Here is a 20,249-nt window from a genome sequence, read left to right as displayed (position 1 = left end):
AGCACTGAGAGATCAAAGAGAGGAAGTGACCCAGGCCCTGGGGTTCAGCCCAGCATCCACTCTGTTCAGCTCTGCCCTGGCCTGTCATTCTGCACCAGACACTCTCACTAGCACCCTGCTGGCCCGGGCAAAGTCAGCCGCTCTGGCCTGAATCGCGTGGACACTAGCATGTCTTCACTTTCTCTGTCTAGATGCTCAAGATGGACTGTTGAGAATTTTTATGAGCGTGTTTTTAGTGCAAATTCAACTGCGTATGTGTGGGTGCTCTAATGACGTGAATAATTTGTTTTACTGTGATCCTGGCTGGGTTGTATGTACTGTTAGCTGTCACTTGCCTCTGTGCATTTTTAGTTACCAAGTTTTCTGGGTATGGCTGATAACACACATAGTATGTAGGCGTGAGCCTAATTCTCAGCCACAGTAACCGCATCAGCCTAGCCCTTATTCAGTCATGACGGTAGTGGGATAGTTAACAGAAGCATGGCTACCACACACACACAGACTGAGAACACTCATAATGTACTTCCTCTCTGTCTTCCTTAAAAAACAGCAACAGGAAGCTGACAGCAGGTTGTTGAGTGTTGCCTCATCCTCCTCCCCCCTAAAAGGAGAGAGAGAGAGAAGGAGAGAGAGAGAGACCCTTTTCACACATGCGGTTTTTGCCAACAATGTTCCGAAAGAGAGCACCTCCTTCTTTCGTTTTTCTCTAACTGTCAGCATACCGACCTGCTTAGACCCTGACTGGGATCAAAGGGCTCTTTAAAAACGACTCAGGTAGGCTCTGGAGCACCTTTCTGCTGTTTCTGCACTTAAGTCTTTTGTGTTTCAGAGGCTGAAGGACCTCAGGTCTTATGTGGAGTGTGAAATATGCTGATACCACCAAGTCCCTCCTAGCTTTGAAATGATACGTTGTTAGGGGAAAGAGGCGTGGGCTTGACTGAAGACTGTGTGTAGTTATTTGACAAAAGTGTATGTTCAGTTAATCGATTTGCTGATTACGATGCAGTAACCCTGTCAGCGTGGTGACCAATAAAGCACATATTATCTAAGGAGGATGATTCACGGCAAAACAGGAGCATTAGCCCCGTAACAGATTGACTGTGGTGAGTTTGGAGCTGTTATTGTGACTCCTCAGTGCCAGGGATTGTTTTTCTGTGCTGGTGCCCACTCTCTGCTGGTGCCCACTCACTCTGTCTGCAGCACGTGTCAGTCATTTGGTTCTTTACCACTGCAGAATCATCGGTGCTTTGGTTATTCAGTGCTACGGGGGCCTCGCACGCCTTCCCTCCGGCGTGTTGGATCGCCGAACGAGAGGAAATAGGATCAGAACGGGGAGTGTGAGAAGCAGAACTCTCTCCCTGTCTTTCTGTCTGTGTGATTCGCTTTGGAGGAGAAAGATCGTCTCCTCAAACAAAGAGAATTGTTGAATTATTGAACTGAGATGTAATGTTTGGTCTCATTTATCATTTACACGGCTGAGGTCTGAGGCCTTAGGCCTGATGTTCTGCCCAGCATTGTGTAGGTTTTCTCCTCATGCTCCACATGATAACTGCAGTTACTGTCACACCTGCAGAAATAGATCTGTTCTGTGTCTTGATTTGAGTGCCTCAGAATCAGGTAGGGCTGTCTCTGTGGCTGTCTGTTCAGTCCAGTTTCAATCTGTTCTTTTGACGCTTTCTCCACCAGCTCTCTCGGGACCATTAGGATCTAATGGGTCTAATGACCCATTACAGAAATCTAATGGGTCTAAATGACTCATGAGATCCTAAGATTAGATCCCGTTAGGAGCTCACTGTGCCTCTTTAAAAAAAATCTCTCTTTTTGCTCTGGAATATGCACCAGGAGGTTTCAGAACAAATGCCCTTTCAATGTAGCCTGTGTCCAATCCAGCATCAAAGGGCTGATGTTCTCAGATCCGTTCAGTTGGTGAACGAAATGCTGCAGTGTGTCTCTGAAGGAAAAGTGCAAAGTTGGGAGAACTAAATGATTTAGTTCAGCAAGTAATTAAGCCAGCAAATTATAAATGGGTTTCTTTTTCGTAATGAAGAGGATTATTCAGACTCTCAGAAGCTCTGATCTCGGCCTAAGGCTGGTTGAGCGGAGTAACTGAGATGCTTTATTATGATTTAAACCCGTATCTTTGTGTATGAGAAGACATGAGGCAGAGAAACTAATGAGGAAAAACAGAGATGTTTTCTAGTTATAGTCACCCTGACCCACAATGTCAGTCTGCTTTTAGGAACAAACCACATGAGGAATAAAACTGAAATCTCTTCTCAAAAGTAAGTATAATTAAGAAAAAGGACAAGCCCATACTTATGGGTGGGGTAACTGCAGATCATATTCCATATTTTTACTCATTTTTGTCCCCCCCAGCTATTTGCCTAACTAGGCCTAATGCTTAGAAAGTTGCGATGGCTATATAGAGAAAGGATACCATGGCGACCAAAGTCCCAATATAGCTCACCCACAAGCCTCTGAGGCTACAATATGTGCATCCCCTGAGAAATGTGCTGTGTGGTGGTTTTGTACCGTTGCCTGTGGGGTTGTGCACTTCACGTTGTGTTATTGCTCTACACATGCTGCGCATGTTCTGATTTTTAAATAGTCACAGTCTCCTGAAGGGAAATGAAATCAGATGATATAACTGTGCTGTTTTAACTATTGAATGGCCTTTAACGGAAAGGGCCTAAGGACTTGTTGTATGTCTTTGCACCTTCTGATCAGAATGTAAAATGTCTTGAATGGAACAGAAAACACATTGTACCTGAGGAGAGTGAAGGGTGGTGAAGGATGGAGGAGAGACTTCTGTGAGTCACCTCCATTCACAGCAGAAGAGTCAACCACTTTTTTTTAGGATTAAAATGCTACTTCTTGCAGCTGGCTGTCATGATCCCTCTTGGCAAAATAACTGCAATAACAACAAACAAAAAAACAACAACGCAGACACCCCCCCTCCCTCCCCCCAGCCCGCACACACCGACAAAATTAATAAAGGCCTTTGTTCTGGCTTTCAGACGTGAACTATTTTTAAAGCCTCTATAGAATTGCTCTCTTTCCCTTTAAATTCCCAATGTAGATCTGGTGCCCAATCATTAAGCTTTTTTTTTTTTTTTTTTTTCCTGAAACAGTCTGTTACTCATACGTTCCTAGTTGGGAATAGTGACATGGGCCGCTTTTCATGGTCTCTTTTTGCCTCAGTGAGACATTAAAAGTCATCTTTACATAACTGTCTGCCCACCGGGCCACGCTGTGCACTCAGTGTGTGAAACAGGACAGCCTTAGGACATTCTGGAAGTGTGTTCACGCACAATTTATTCCTAAAGCACTTTAGAATAACCAGAGAAGTCTGTGTTTGTCTTTAAATAAGTGATATTCATGGATCAGTCTTCAAAGCACTCACATATTTGTCCTTTAATCATCTGTGCAGTGGTGAGGATGTAGAATAGAACATCCTTTGAGTATAGGATGTAGTTAAGCGCATTAGCAGAAATGACACGCTTAGGACGTGTAATGTGTATCTGTAAATTAGGTTTTATGCATCAGTCATTTATCTAGTCCAGTGCATAGAGACACAGTTATGTGTGATGGAATGTACATTACCATGACAGATAGAAAATAGGATTTTCTATGGGAAGTATATTGAGATGCGGGACACCTGGTAATTGAAATGAAGTGTAACGTGGTCAGTGTAGCAGAACATATCTACACTCATTCCACCACATTCAATTTGAGTCTAAAATTGCATAGAGATTTGCCTTTCATGGTCCAACGCTGGTGTGAACCTGAGGCCTTGACCGTATGATGGTAAGACTTGGGAAGACGGGAAGACAGTTCTCTGAGTGACCTCCTGTTCCTTTGTGAGGTGCTCTCTCTCTCTCTCTCTCTCTGTCTTTCTCTTTCTCTCTCTCCCTCTCTCTCTCTCTCTCTCTCTCTCTCTTGCTCTCTCTCTTTCTCTCTCTCTCTTTCTTTCTCTCTCTCTCCCTCTCTCTCTCTGTCTTTCTCTCCAATACCTGACCCGTTGGCCCCTCAGACAGACCGGACTGTGTGGGTCGTAATCAGATAAGTCCCTGCGCACTCTCTCTCATTACACACACATACGTCTCACCTTACACACACCTTCAGCTCTGCCTGTCTGAAAGAAAGAGCTCTCGCTCACAGTCATTACTGTCCCACTTTATAGCCCCACCGGATCTTTTATATCCAGACATGAAAGAAAAATTGTCTTTTTTTCCCTCCGAAATATAAATCAATAAGTGTTTTTTTGGGGGGTTTTTTCACCAGTTTTGGATGGCATTTTTGCGGAGGTGTTTGCTAAAGTGTGAGGAGGAAGACGTGCTTTTTAATTTGACTTTAATTAGATTTTTCGTGCTTGTTATGTGAGTTGCACAGCCCTGTCTGCTGATCTCTTAAAATAGACTCGTTTTGTGAATGCTGCCTTTCTCTCTAATTTAGGTTTAGCCCAGCAACCCTAAATCTCTAAACTGACATGTCATATAAACAGCTGAACATAGATGCATGTCTGATATTTTTGTGGTCACGTATTTAATGTGTAATTGGCCTGTTAGTTTGACCATGTAGCAGACTGTCTAACTGCTGCTAGGGGAAGAGGGTAAGTCATTATTCTCAGCCAGAGTTTTCTGTTCCTGTTGCCTGTTGATGAACTCTGATTTTTCCTAATTGTAATTCACAATATCGTTTAAGAACTTGCAGTTAAACCAGGTATGAGATCACAAGTCTGACACCCACATTACATTCACAGGTATCCATGGAAACACAAGTCCAGTACAGTACAGTTTCATAGGCAGTTTGAATGAATACAACATGTTTCAGCATTGCTGCAGTAATTAGTAGATGGGGTGGAGTGGGGGGGGGGGGGGGGGCTGGGGGAAGGAAGGAAGCACTACGGAGAGCAAGAGAGATGAGGAGGGACAGAGAGAGAGAGAGAGAGGAAGAGAAATAAAAAGAAAATGAGTGCAGCTGATGAAGAAAGCCCTGTGACCTGAGCCGACCCGTGTTTGTTGGTAAAGGGCATTAGAGCAGAATGCTGGCCCTTCACTGCTCCAGAGACCCTGGCTATTAACAGCCTAGTGTTTGTACCTTTAAACCCCACCATGAGTCAAATCAATAAAGCCCCACCCCCCTGGGACCTCCTGGGGCCAGACTACAGGACTCATTACCCCACTCCCTTTCTCTCTCTCTCTCTCCCTTCCTCTCTCTCTCTCCCTCTTACAGTTCTGTGAGTGAAAGGGAGCTCACTTTCCTCAGCTGATGACCTACCATCCACTCCTGTCAAATTACTCACTTAGGTCATTAATACTTGCGTTTTTCGGAGGAAGGCCTTTAGTCAGGCATTTGTGGACAGACGAGTTTGAGGGTAAGTGCGTAAAGGGCAGACTGCAGTTGATCTCCCGTCCAGACTGACTGTAAATGCACTTATTGACCTTTCCCAAATCGACCCTGCTCCAGACCTCGTACAGACCAGTAATGTTTATCCATCTGCTCTGGTGCAGATAGGAGCATGTCTCACCCTGTGATTGAAGATTTGATGGGAAGGGCTATGAAGCCTGTCTGTGCAGTTGCCCTTACTCCAGTCTCTCTAACGTCGGTTTGTTTCAGTCTAATGTACTCAACTGTCGGCTACAGCTCAGCAACATGTGGGATCTCTGAAAGTATTGTCTCTCTCTCTGTTTGCTCTCTCTCTCTCTGTCTGTCTGTCTGTCTGTCTCGCTCTCTTTTTCTCTCTGTCTCTTTCTCCCTCTCTCTCTGTCTGCTTCTGTCTGTCTCTCTCTCTCTCTGTCTGCTGTCTGTCTCTCTCTCTCTTTCTCTCTCTCTCGTACTCTCTCTCTCTGAACTGTAACACCTTGTCACAGGAAATGTCTCATCAGGGGAGCTGAGTCAAACAGCCATGTGTGTGAAGGCCTAATATGTCTTGGCTGTCTTAAGTGCCACTGTACATGTCCATTAACACCCCATCCTTTTTCCATCTCTTTCTCTCTCACTCGTTTTTTTTTTTTCCTTATTCCAGTATTCACTTTTACAGCATCCTCTTCTCCTTCTTTAATCACATATCTTTACATTATCAGCAGTCATATCATGTACATGCATATGGTGTTTTTCAAATTTCAAACCTCTAAATCTTAACAGTAAATCAAACTCAGTGCGTCTGCTATATATCTGGTACCCGTGATCTGAAAATCGGAATGTGCTTGTCTTTTGTCTCTTAGTGGTCACCTGTCACATGAGGCAGTCATTCTGATGGATAACGATGAAATTTTATCAGCTGTGTGTTCCCTTCTCATAGTGGGATAGCATTAGTCCACTTAATCCAGTCCCTGTGGGACTGCTGCATTTCCTGCTCTTAACTCAGCCCATGAGTACAGACTGACTCTGCTATGACACTGACATGACCTCTTTTTCCTCTCTCCTCTCCTCTCCTCTCCTCTCTTCTCCTCTCCTCTCCTCTCCTCTCCTCTCCTCTCCTCTCCTCTCCTCTCCTCTCCAGGTTCAGAAGTAAGAGACTGACATCTGACAACCATGTTGAAAGGGGGCACCACCAAGGTGGCGCTGCCCAAGACAGGTGCCCAGGATCGGGCACGGCTGACCTCGGCCCCCTCCTCCAACACAGGCATGAAAACGTCCAGATCCTCCAGCACCATCTCGGCAGACCTTCGCCTCAGCAGGGTGGGTAGCACAGCTCAGCGTGGGGGTGGGACGGGGACAGGCTCCTGAGTACAGTCAGAGAGAGAGAGAGCAGAGAAGAGTGATGGAGTCAGAAAAGGAAGCGACGTGAGAGATTGAGATAGAGATTGTGTCAAAAGGCGGAGAGGGTGGTGACACAGGATTTCGATGAAGAAAGGGGGATGAGATGAAAAGAGGTGAAGGAGAGTCGCTGTTCCATTTTGAGGGCGGGGGGGGGGGGGGGGGGTGTTGGGATGGCGGTGGAGAGGCTGCTTTCCAATTTGAAGATTAAAATTTCTCGATCTCGTCATTGCCTTGGGCTTGGTAACCTTCAGGAAACCTTGCCCAACATCAGTCGGCTAAAGGGACTTGGTTTGACCAATATACTGCAGACGTTAAAACACAACCTGTGACCTAGTGTAAATCTCATTCACTTTCCATACCAACCCATTGTCTCAGAATAGTATAATTATGCACACATGTCACACTCTATATTTAACACACAATATTCACTTTTAAATATTTTTATCTCCTGTAAAGATCTTCATGAAGGGACAGGTCTGGTTTTTTTGTGCTTTTTTCCCCCCTGCGATCATGTTTTTAACAACTGCTGACGAGGGTTTAATTGTGGTGGTGGTGATGCCTGGACGCTAACATTAGTGTCCTTATAACTGGAAACAATGGGAGACATGAGACAGAGATCTGAGGCCGCCAAACAATGACCTCATATACCCCAGTTGTTTCCAGCTAAAGATGTTGGTTGTTACAATCTTCAAACTCAGTTATCACAGCCAACTGAATGCGTCATATACCCGCGGATGGAGTAGTTTTAAAGTAAGATCTCTGTTATGGAAAACACAGAACAATGGGTGAAATGTTCCTTTGTTGGTGTTTCCGCGGTGTAGTTAAAGAGGGCGAGCAGTGATGATGCTTTGGCTAAGCCTGTTCTGGGATCAGCGGCGGCAGCGTCTCGTATGAAGAAGACGGTGACTACGGGAGCCATCTCTGACCTGGCAGATAACAGAACACGCAGCCAATCAGGTAGGAGAGAACTGCTCCAGCACACAGTCAGCGGTGCAGTGATATCATTAAACACTATCACACACACACACACACTGACTCACAAACAGATAAACAGACATACACACACACACACACACACACACACATAAACGCACTCTCTCACACGTACACACTCACTCATATATGCACACACAAACACACACACTCACAGATGTGTTTTTCTTGGATGATACACATTGAAACACACACACACACACACACACACAAATGGTTTTCCTCAAATACACTCACACTAACACACAAGTTACAGTCTAAGAACACTAGCACACATTACAGAGCTTCCTCCTCTTTTGTAGCATAAATAGAAATAGTATGGCATGTGAGACCTTTAAAGAATGACCCACTAAATGTCGTAAAAACAGTGTGTGTGTGTGTGTTCAGTTCAAAATAAATGCCATCTCTCCCAAGCTGTTTTCCTTATAAATGTAATGGTTGGCAGTGGGGATGCTGAATCAGCGTGGCGTGGGCGAAAACATGAGCTTTTATAATGCTCAGGTCATGTTATACTGCTTATTCAGCCATTAGCTGATTTTACAGTGACACCGCTCCTAATCTTCTCCATGGCCACACTCATCTCATGAGCCAGAAAAAGACATTCTGCTTTTGACCACTAGAGGGCCCCCAGTCATCACTGTGTGTTTGCCTCATCTGTATTGAAACATTCTGAAATCAGTGAAAGCGTGAGTTCAGTGTGTGGGTTGTAGTTCTTTGACCCATTGACACGGAATGTACAGGTGAAGGTTTAAGGTCTGAGTGCTAAATTCGGTCTTGAATAGGAGCGCTACCAAGAAAACATAGTCGAAGTGATGATTGTTTTTGCTGTTGACACAGCAAAGTCTTTGAACTGTGTTCATATTGAGCTGAAATCATACAGAAAACATGCCTTTGTCACCGGTATTAGCTTGTGAAAGGAGAAAACACAAGACTTTGATCATCGTTAACTTTCATTGCCATTGTTCACTTGACAGGGGTTGTCTGGGTGTCCATGCATTGTCTTTGTGTTTGTGTACACATGTGGATCTTTCAGACACTTTGTTGTAGGACACAGAGAGTTGAAGTCTGGGTCAGGACTGAACTTGAGAGAGACATTCACATGGTCTTATCTGTGCCTACTGTGCTACTGCAGCACACACATATTACCTAAGATGTGCTTTATCACTGTGGCACGCCACCATCTCTCTCACACACAACACAAATCTGGACATTTCATCTGCTAGAGAGATACTTACCTCTGCTTCTCTGACCGCTGTGAGAGTGATACAGACACAGGTAACTGTGTTGTCTGTGTCTGCGTCTGTGTCTGTGTGAGTTTGTGCATGTTAAGGGGAGTAAGGTTGGGTGAATGAACACATTGACTGTGTTATCCGTCCTCCTGTCAGCATGTCTGTATGACTGTACTGAGAAGAGGAGGAGAGCTCTGGGCCTTGGCCTAGTCCTGTCTGCTTCCACTCTCTCACTCTCTATATCAAGGCGTCCGACTGAGGGAAGAAAGGAAGAAACATGGGCTTTGGTCTTTAGTGACTACTTTGAGGACTGCTTTGGTCTGAAAGTATGTGTATGTGTCTTTTCTCTCTTTCTCTCTCAGTTTCTCTCTCTCTCTTTGTGTGCGTGTGTGTGTTTGTGTGCGTGTGTGTGTTTGTGTGCGTGTGTGTTTGTGTGTGTGTGTGTGTGTGTGAGTCTGTGTCCAGCTCACACCTTTGTCTTTGTGTGAGAGAGAACATGTGGCTTTGTTTCTGCGTGTGCATCTGTTTGCGTGTATATGGCAATGTGTCATTCATGTGTGGGTGTGGCATGCATTGGCCAATTACGTAGCTGTAATGTAGTGCCACATTGTACTGCCAGGAATGATTGACATCACTGGGGTTTGGCATTGTTACTGAATACCAGAGCTGGGCTGGAGTCAATTATTAAATTAGAACAAATAGCTTCTGCCTCTTCCATTTGTTGTGGTTGTTGTGTTATTTTTAACCCCATAGTGAAGACTGTGTTCTGGACAGTAACTGGATTTTATTCAGTAGGACAGGGAGGTGAAGGATTCCAGCTTTTAAAAGGGCAAGTTGAGCCCTTTTCATATTATAATCTTTACTTTGATGTCTTTTGGTATTTCAGATTAGGGCTGCTCGAATATGGCAAAAATCATAATCACAATTATAGATGAACTTATAGACGAAAAAATGTCTTTTTAACCCTGGACTTTCTTGAACTTTAAATATAATTCAACTGAAAAACAAATTTAAAAAAATGTAAAAAAAAAAAAAAAGAGATAAGTAAATAAAATAAATAATATATAATGTATATATACAGTCATGCGTCGCTTAACGTCCACAATACGTTCTGTGAAATAGGGTGTTATGTGATTTGGATGTTGTGCAAACACCATATTATATACTGCTGCCTACAAGTCGAAGCATCCACTGTTATACTGTAAACTTTTTAAGTCTAAGTGAGGAAAGTTCACATCAAAATAACGATAGAAAGTACAGTACAGTACATACATAAGCCAGTAACGCAGGCGTTTATTATGACTATCAAGACATATGTATTATAGGTTATAGGCCTATATGTACTGTACCATTACATGCCTGGCAGCACAATCGCTTTGGATACAAGAGACATGAGATACCCGTGTTGCGTGTGGGAAGCTGTTGCGTTCGCGACGTCGGGTTACGTCCGATACATCCCGTTCTCCGATCAGGATTTCTGAACTCTATTAGAACCTTATGGGACCATGGACGTATATGCAGTCAGACGCTGCCCAAACGGACGTTATGCGGCGTGTGAGTTGTATATATGTTTCAAAATATGTTTAATCACGTAGATATTGTTCTCATTCACCCTCACAGGAAACAGCACAAATCACCATCTTTTTACATTTGTCTTTAAGACAGGATCTGAACCTGTTTTTACTTAGTCTTGCACACACTGATACACTTATCAGATATAAAAATGTGAACAGCAAAATCGTAGTAAATAACGTACCAGACAATAGTGCCTTTGTGATTGAATTACAGGAACACTGTTGTCAAAATGGGTCGATGCTTCAAAAGGCTAAACGTTGCCTTTACGAAACACATTCTCAGTACTCACAGATAGCCTAGTGCTAATTGCATTTTGGGTTTTGTAAAGACTTTGAATTTTCTGTTCAAATACCAGAAATGCACTGTAAAACCAAGAGCTTTGTCTTCCTCTTCCAGTTCTGTCTCAACTGCTGTTCTTTTGTATTAATCTTCAGTCTGAGACTAAATGTGCTTTAGATGTTGTGCTAACTGTGCTAAAATGCACAAAAGTCTTCTGTAGTTTTTTTCTTGTGTGTGTGTTTGTGTGTGTGTGATATACGTGTGTGTCTGTGGTTATGTCAGTTTGGTTTTATCATGGTAATAATGGAAGCTCATTTGGAGTATGTTTATTCAGCCTAATTAAATCATGTCCTCACACACTATTGAGAAAGTTTGTGTTTGAGCATATTTCAGATTTACAGCTATTTACCAGTCATTCCTGTGTGGGCTCTTCTGTACAGGCCAAGCTAACTGTTTTTTAATTACCATACACTTTGATGGCTCTGTAAATTAAGACCAGTAATGCTTGTTTCGCAACCAGGCTTTCATGTAATTCAGCACAGACTTACCACAAGCCTTCTCCTCATTCCTCTGTACCACTCTGTGTACTCGAAATGTGGTTTTCAAATTCCAAATATATTTCTGTTTTAACATGAATGTAATTGACGCCGGCCTAAATAAAACACTCTGGCTCCAGTAGTTCACTTTGTGATCATAATGCGATTATTTTCATTGTCTTTTTTTGTTTTTTGGGTTTTTTTGGAGGGTTTTTTTTTTTTTTTTTGTGGCATCAGTCAATTTGACAAAGTCACACAACAGGTTTAAAACCTGGAATCACCTCAGTCTGAGCAGAAATACACCAACACTATTCCCTGTCCCAGTAAGCAGGCTCTCAGTGGGGCTTCTGTGGAGGAGACAGAGCGGAGGGCCTCGGTTTGGCAGGTCTGGGCATGCCGGTCCCACGCGGCTGGTGTGTCTGACAGGTCTCCAGACGGCTGAGCAGAGTGATTCCATTAAACACATGATCTCTGAGCTGCGCCCAGCCATGCATACTGACTATAGATGTGATCAGATGTGATTTGAACAGGTCTGTGGAGAGCCAGTGAGTTGGTGTGTGAAGGAAGCAATGAGGGAAAAAAGGATTAGATCTGTCAGTCATGTAAAAATGCCATGCGCCGAGAAGCCCAGAGAAGAGACTGTACACTGGGTTTCAAGTTCGAGTGTGGTATTTAGAATGAAATGTCATAAGTCTTATTTTGGCACATTATCACAGTGGATTAATGCAACATGAGTCTCACCATGTTCTGCTACATTTGGGGTTTTTTTGCCGTTGCTGTTGTTGGGGGTTTTTTTTTTCTCCAAAGCCTGGTCCTGAACAGGACAGACTTCCAATTCAGTGAGGTTTAAGAGGTAGAGGTTGTCTTCCTTAGGGTAACTCCGTTGTTACGTAATGAACAGATCAGACAAACAGGTGTTTCAGATCTTCCCCCTAGCCCTCAGTGAGAGTGGAGTCATTATTGCTGTCATCATATTGTTTTCACATTTCTCGTGTCAAAGTCGTTCTTCCACACCTCATTCTACGACAGTTCGGTTTGAACAAAGAGGTAGCAGGATCAACAGGCTCCTGGCTAAACACACAGAGATAATGGTTATTTCTCAAAACCTGTTTTCACAATACATTAACGTCTCAGAATCAGTGGGCTTTCTCACGTTGTCCTGTTTGACTTGGTGCTGAGAGAGAGAGAGAGAGCAAAATTCCATTGCTGGTGGTGCATTTACTCAGCTTTGCGTGTTTCTTAACGACAGGATTTTGAATTAGTTTGCTAATTAGTAAATTACTGAAGTGCTTTGTGTTTTGACATTGATTCATGTTTTGTCCTCATGTGTCATTCCTCACGTTTCCTGTCACTGTGGCAGTGACATGCAGCTCAGGATGTTGAGCAATTTGATGGCTTTGCATATTATATAGACAGTCTTCATAACCTTCTCATTAAAGAGAACAACACACATCAGCACATTACTCAAACTCCATCCAATTAGAGAGAGAGGGAAGGGCCCATTCTCTTCCACACATTAGCAGCTGAGCTATTATAGAGATGCTGAAACGTCTCAATTTTCTCCATATACTTCATCTCTGAGGCTGCATCTTCATCACCACTCTCCTTTGATATTCCTTCACACCATGTTAAATACGATCCCGTTCTCTGGCAGACCCCTTACTGATTCAAGACCTGTCTCACTGCACTTAAAGAGCAGCCGCTGAGAGACAGACAGCCCTGCAAAGGCAAAGTCTTATGCAAAAGGTGGAGATGTACAAGAACAAACGAATCAGATACATGCCTACTCTTCCTTACACCACCCTTTCAGTTTGACTTGTTGGATTGGTCCATGTGTGTCAGAAGTCATTTTCCACTGTAATAACATTATAGCTCAGTGCTTATGCATCACCAAACCGCAAGACGGCTGACCTCCCATGATGCTCGGGAAACCCATCAGACGAGGATTTAAGAGCCAGCCATGTCCTGATAAGTTATTCAAAGACCTCATCTATTCCTAAATGAAGCTCTTTCTCGCTGAGGAAGAAAATACTCTGTGAAGCAAGAGGAAAAAGGCTAGACTGAGAGTTTGGTCTTTCCTTAATAAATAAATACCTCTGTCAGTCTGTATTCTGGCTTTAAACAGACACTGCTAGTGCTGCAGCTTCACTCTGACCTCCACCTGGCGGGAGTTTGTATACATCATGTACTCAGACAAACATTCTGGTAGATTGTTATCTCAAACCAATGTTAAATGGAAATTCTCTCTCTCTCTCTTTTTTTTTTTTTCTTGGTTGATTTTGTTTATCCTGATGCAAGTCAGTTTAAAATTGTGCTGCTCAGATCCGTGGTCTCTTTGGGACAATGAGCCCAGAGAATGTGTGCTTTCAGATAATAGCACGTCCAAAATGCACAGCATGCATCTCCTTTTGGTTCAGTCCAAAGTATTCCACATGGGCTTCCATTCTCTGTCCGCTCTCGCTGGGTTTGGACCGCGCTGAGAAAGGACCACTGAGAAAGTCCCAGTAACTGTGTGCACTGGCAGACTGAATGGGCTGGAGCGTATGTCACTGACATCAGCAGCTAAAGAGCTAATGATTCAGCACTTCAAATGTAGCGTATGAGTGAGAGAGCTAGATTACCACCACGTCTGTGGAACTTTGACATAGCAAACTGCCTGAATAAGCCACTGCCTAAGCCTGGTGTTTGACACCCTCTTGACAATACTGTCAGTCGGAGATGTTTTTGGGGTGAAGCACTTGCTCAGTTTATTACCTTTTTTTAAACAACCACTTCACATGATGGAGAAGCCAGGGTGGTTTGTATATATGTGTATGTATATATACACAGAGATGAATGAGTAATTCAATAAACTAATACATGAATGAATACTAAATCAGAATTTTTTTTATCTTTTGTAAGTTAATTAGTTAGTTCACTATTTTATTACCCGGTTTATTTATGTATTTATATTTTCCCTTAAACATGTAATAAAAAAAACAACACAAGGTTAGGGCTCCAGTTCTCTGAAAGCGAAGGTCTGTCAGCACAGTAGTAACCATCATTACAAAAATGAACTCAGTGAGAGAAGTCATTGAAAATGCTACATGTCTTGGTGCTGGGATCAACAGTCAATGTCACAGAAAAGATGTCAGGAGTACATTTGGTCTTATGGAGAAATCTCCTCAAAGTGAATCTGTGTCAAGCCTGATCAAAGCAGTTCAAATGTGTTTAAAACAAAAAAAAGTTGTAGCTAGACTTTACAGCTGTAGCTAGCCTATTTAATTATCTCCTGTAATCCAAGACTGTCTCTACCAGGTTGCATGGAGAGGAGTGTCTCTCCTGTGCTCCATAACTATGGTCTAGCTTTAATATTTCTTCTCCAGTTTGCCAAACTAATGTCTTTATCTGGTACTGGCGTGCACCATTGATCCCATTACCTAGGCTCTCATTACCACATTGAGTAAGATTACCCTTCATCAATCATTTTACATGAACAGACCAGTCAAAGGGAACAGGAAAAACAGTAGAGGGTGGTGGCACACACAATGCACCTGACCTTTGATGTCCTCTTCCAATCCAACTCATCTCTCCCAACAAGATCGCACATGTAGGAGATTTTCATACAGCCAGTAAAAATACTTTGTAAAATTGTTGTAACAATTTGTCTGAACTCATTAGTCATACAGTGAGATTAAAGCTATTAATTTTGGAAAGGGATTTATGTCAGTCTAAATGTGCTTCAGTACTGAATTAAAAAGCGAAGGTGTTTCCTCTTCCCACTATTGTCAGTAAATGTCAGAAAGTTGACCACACCCAGTTATTATAATTCCTCACTTGTATTGGCTGCTCCTTGGCTATTATACATATTGGTAGGCTTCAAAATAAAGTCGTTTGTTAGCGAACTTCCCATGAAATAAAATCTGAAAACCTAAACAGAGGAAGCTGGTAACTGTTCTGACTTGTGTTCACTTCAGTAAGGAAACAAAATGTTTTATACGCTCACTTGAATTGGGCGCGACTCTGCCTTTTCAACCAGCTTTTGGTCAACACACATCTATTGAGCAGGGTCTGTTAGCTCAATTTTGCACTATGCTACTGTGCAGTGTCCTGCAGAGAGACCCCACCCGCTGGAGCAAAGAGACCCCACTGGGTCACTACAAACTGGGGCATGCAGGTAATTTGGTTACTGTCGGTCACGATGAATCTCGGACACGCAGGTAGTTGACATGTGGTGCCTAACCCAAAAGGATAGACCCAGTTGATCAGGGCTTTGGGCCGATTCACCTCACGCACGGTGTCATTAACAGCTCGCAGGGAGATGCGTTTCAGCGACGGACGTCGCTTAACCGACAGGTCTCCTGCCTCACTCTGGGATGGCACTTCAGTCCCATACCTGTGTTGACTTTTCATTGCCTGTTAAAGAGGAGGGAAAAATTGGCTAACTTACTAACTAATAGATGAACAAATAAATAAGTAACGGATTTATACTTACACTCATACAAACATAACAAAGATAATAGAGAAGCAGTGCTGTTGCTTAAAGAGTAGGACTCTGTAGACGACTGGGTCCTGCATCCATATATTCCATGATGCTTGAGTGTGCACCAGTGAAATACTATTGTTTTAATAAGAGGAAAAAATAATATCTTATATTTCATTTGCTGTTGCACATTGGAGTCAGCAGAATTTCCCTCGTCTGTGACTGCAGATGATAAACATGAAGGGCCAGATTGTACCATATGGAACAGCCTTAAAGATTAATGTTGACCTGAAAATAGAGTCCAGTCTTTCATACATGTGCATAGCTGTGAGCTGAAATCATTACCATTTTCATAGCTCAGCTCAAGCTGTCAGACAGAAATCAGCACGGGATTTTGTACTCTCTGAAGAGCAGTGTGTTTGTGTGTGTGTGTGTGTGTGTGTGTTCGTGTGAGGGACAGAGTCATCACTCACTGGACTGTCATTGTGAAGGATGAGGAGATGTAGAGAAGGAGAGAGGAGTGGAGGGGAGTTGAGGAGGGGGGGTCGGTCTGGTGATTGGGCTCAGCACGTTAGTGGTGAACGTGCTCAGACAGTCAGCAGACCCTCCGTCAACGCCCCCCCCCACCCCCACCCCCCTCCAAGGCCCTCACAGCTCCTCTCTGTATGAATAAATGAAAGTACCTGTGACTCTTTAGAGGATGGCTTGGCCTTGATGTGCACCGTGCTCTCACACACAAATGTGCAAAGTGTGAAGGCACACACACACACACACACACACACACACACATATGCAGACAAGACAGAAGTGGACTGGAGTATGAACTCAGACATGCACATGAGAGTAAAAACTTAAACATATCCACAGGTGAAAATGTGAAAACCCTGTTGTGAACATACATTCACACACACACACACACACACACACACACACACACACACACACAGAACCTGACAGGGACATGCACTTTGTGTCACACATAGACCCGAGGGAACACTCACCTGTACTCAAAGATGTAATGTCTGAAGTCTTGGTGTGTATGTGCGCGCACACACACACACACACACACATGTACACGCACCCAACTCGAACACAAACTTTATTCCCACACAAACACACAGAAACTCACACACAAGAAAAAAGCAGTGTTGATATGCTGACATTTCTAATTCAGACAACCCACTTCAACGCCCACGAGGCTTATTCTCTTGGATAGTTTTTTTTTTTATCGAAAGAAGGATTAACAAGAGAAAATTAATCATTTTGCCCATATTAGACAAGCGTGTCATATCCAAGCTGGTTGATAAGAGGGGTGTGTGTGTGTTCTGTGTGTGTGTGTGTGTGTGTGTGTGTGTGTGGGCTGACTTAGCCATCAGGTTTACTCAGGGATCATTCTGCGTCTGTTTGAGATTGGAAACGGCATAAGCAGCGTGCTATAAATTGGATTTAACTTACGCTTATTTACCAAGGGCGGCTCTGCCTTAATGGGCTCACAGAGAGAGACCGACAGACAGTAAAGAGTCAGAGAGAGAGAGAGAGAGGGAGAGAAAGGGATGTTCCAAAGGCAGAGGAGTATTGTCGTTTGCTTTAAAATAAAACACGTGCCCACACGCATACACACACACACACACACACACACAACGCACAGACACACACCCTTAATGAGATTAAGAAAGAGGCCCGCACTGTGCCAGAAGTCTGAGACTGATGTATAGAGGAGGTAGGGAGGGAGAGAGGGAGGAAGAGAGAGAGAGAAAAAGAGAGGGAGAAGCGTGCACAGAGCGAGATAACGAGGAAGGATGAAGACAGGAAGAGAGAAGGCCATACTGTGGGAGAAAAGGAGGAAAGGATACAGTTTCAGTGTAGAGTATGTGAAAATGAAAGAGGAGAGTGGTGTTGGGACAAAGGGCAAATGGAGACAAAACCAGAGGGAAAGTCGAGATGAGGACAGATACAACACTGACACAAGCACAGAGAGAAAGAGAGAGAGAGAGAGAGAGAGAGAGAGAGAGAGAGGGGACAGATACAACACTGACACGAGCACAGAGAGAGAGAGAGAGAGAGAGGACAGATACAACACTGACACAAACACAGAGAGAGAGAGAGAGGACAGATACAACACTGACACAAACACAGAGAGAGAGAGAGAGAGAGACAGATACAACACAGACACAAGCACAGAGAGAGAGAGAGATACAGATACAACACAGACACAAGCACAGAGAGAGAGAGAGATACAACACGGACACAAGCACAGAGAGAGAGAGAGAGAGAGATACAACACAGACACAAGCACAGAGAGAGAGAGAGAGAGAGAGAGAGAGAGAGATACAACACTGACACAAACACAGAGAGAGAGAGAGAGAGAGAGAGGACAGATACAACACTGACACAAGCACAGAGAGAGAGAGAGATACAACACAGACACAAGCACAGAGAGAGAGAGAGAGAGAGAGATACAACACAGACACAAGCACAGAGAGAGAGAGAGAGAGATACAACACAGACACAAGCACAGAGAGAGAGAGAGAGAGAGAGATACAACACAGACACAAGCACACAGAGAAAGAGAGAAAAAACGTGGATAACAAGGGTAGAGTCAGAGAAGCAGAAATGAAAGAAAGGAATGAATGAAAGAAAGGAAAAGAAAAGAAGACAAAAGGGGGAAAAACAGTTGTGGAACAGAAAGGGGCCCTCTTTTTCTCTCTTTATTGTCAGGAGAAGAGACAATTCAAGCATGGGTGACACATCAGTTTACATCAAACTTCATTTTTCCTGGCTTTTATGGCCATGAATATTTTAGAAGCATGCATTGCGAATGAGTGAAGAGACAGAAAGAGGAGGAGGAGGGGAGTGAGAGAGAGAGAGAGAGAGAGAGAACACAAACTCTCTCCTCTTCCCTCTGTACCTCCTGCTGAGTCTGACACCCCTCCCACATGTGTTTGTACCTAACTAACAGGGTGAAAGTGTGTGTGCGTGCGCGTGTGTGTGTGTGTGTGTGTGTGTGTGTGTGTGTATGTCAGAGCCAGGTCTAATGGCCATGTCTGAAGAATGGATGGGTGAGGTGGGAAGAGTTCACATGTGAGGGTAGAGAAAAGAAGAAGAGAAGGTTTTGCCTTTCCAGCCTGCCAAGAAGACAAATGGACACCCCTCCTTTTTTCTTTCGGCCCGTATCTCTCCTTCAATCCCTCTCTTTTCTCTTCTCCTACTCCCTACATATAAATTTAGTTCAAGGGGAAGGAATAAGAGAAAGAGAGACAAAGAAAGCCATGCTACAAATCCCAGTTCCTGCTCAGAACTGACAAACTCCAGTCTGAACCCTCTCCACTGGAGTACACAAGAACAGGAGCGAGAGAGAGAGAGAGAGAGAAGGAACAGGGTGTGTGTGTGTGTGTGTGTGTGTGAGAGAGAGAGAGAGAGAGAGAGAGAGGGACAATGAGAAGCCACGCCTCCTGTGTGCACATGTGCGTGTGTGTGTGTGTGTGTGTGTGTGTAATGATTAGAGTGGAAGCGGGCAGGTCTAATGAAACACTCTCTGCTCTACTGTGGCTGCTGCTGCTGCTGCTTCTGCTGCTGTCTCACTGTGGCACACCGTGACTCAGAGAGAGAGAGTGTGTGTGTGTGTCTGTAAGTGTGTGTGTGTGTACGCGTGTGTGTGTGTGTCCACATCCACCCCTCCAGTACAGCCACACAGCACTAACTGGACTACCTCCCAGCAAGACAGAGGAACAGACAAACCAGCAGGATACACATATTTTTCACATCTCTCTCTCAGCACGACTGGTTTTGTTTTGGGTGGCGGATCTTGGAAGGATCTTGGCTTGCTGATGGATTAGAACGTGCCGGCGTGTTTGTGCGTGCGCGCGCGTGTGTGTGTGTGTGCGTGTGTGTGTGAAGAAAGGCAGAACTGTGGAGAACATCAGAACATAAACAGGAGCAAAGTAATGGGGAACCAAGCAGCCAGAGCAGAGGAGAACGAGTCAGGTCTGACAAAGCTCTTTTTTAACTCTATTCACACAATTCACTCTTCCAGTACTCAGCCTTCATTTTCTATGCATAGATGGCTCTGATGATGAATGTGTCTCTGTTACTCTCTGTCTGCTGTCTCTTTGATTTCATTCACTCTTTCTGTCTCTCTCTCTCTCTCTCTCTTTAATTCTTTAATTCCTCAGTTCATCGTGTTTATGTCTCTCTCTCTCTCTCTCTCTCTCTCTCTCTCTCTCTCTCTCTCTCTCTCAGTTGTCTCTCTCTTTCTCTTTCATGTCATATCCTGCTGTTCTCATACACATTTCTGTGTAGAGGTATGGAAGTGGAAGCCAATGTGTAAACATCTGAGGACTAATTGCCCTTTTACACCCGTATTTCCTGGTCTCCTTTCTCATCATCACCTCTGCAGACATTCAGAGCACA

At 43.8% G+C, this 20,249-nt stretch overlaps 1 protein-coding gene across 1 annotated transcript in view; it reads left to right on the top strand.

The window, feature by feature from the left end:
• Positions 1-20,249, top strand: part of specc1 (sperm antigen with calponin homology and coiled-coil domains 1) — an 85,259-nt gene that overhangs the window by 13,337 nt on the left and 51,673 nt on the right. The window contains exons 2-3 of the mRNA XM_030792756.1: positions 6,506-6,684; positions 7,587-7,722. Of these exons, the coding sequence (XP_030648616.1) occupies positions 6,538-6,684; positions 7,587-7,722 (283 nt within the window). The 5' untranslated portion in view covers positions 6,506-6,537. The remainder of the gene's footprint in view (positions 1-6,505; positions 6,685-7,586; positions 7,723-20,249) is intronic.

The sequence above is a fragment of the Chanos chanos genome, chromosome 15 (genome assembly GCF_902362185.1).
Source record: "Chanos chanos chromosome 15, fChaCha1.1, whole genome shotgun sequence".
NCBI classification, from domain to species: Eukaryota; Metazoa; Chordata; class Actinopteri; order Gonorynchiformes; family Chanidae; genus Chanos; species Chanos chanos.
This window is presented reverse-complemented; position numbering and strand designations above follow the sequence as displayed.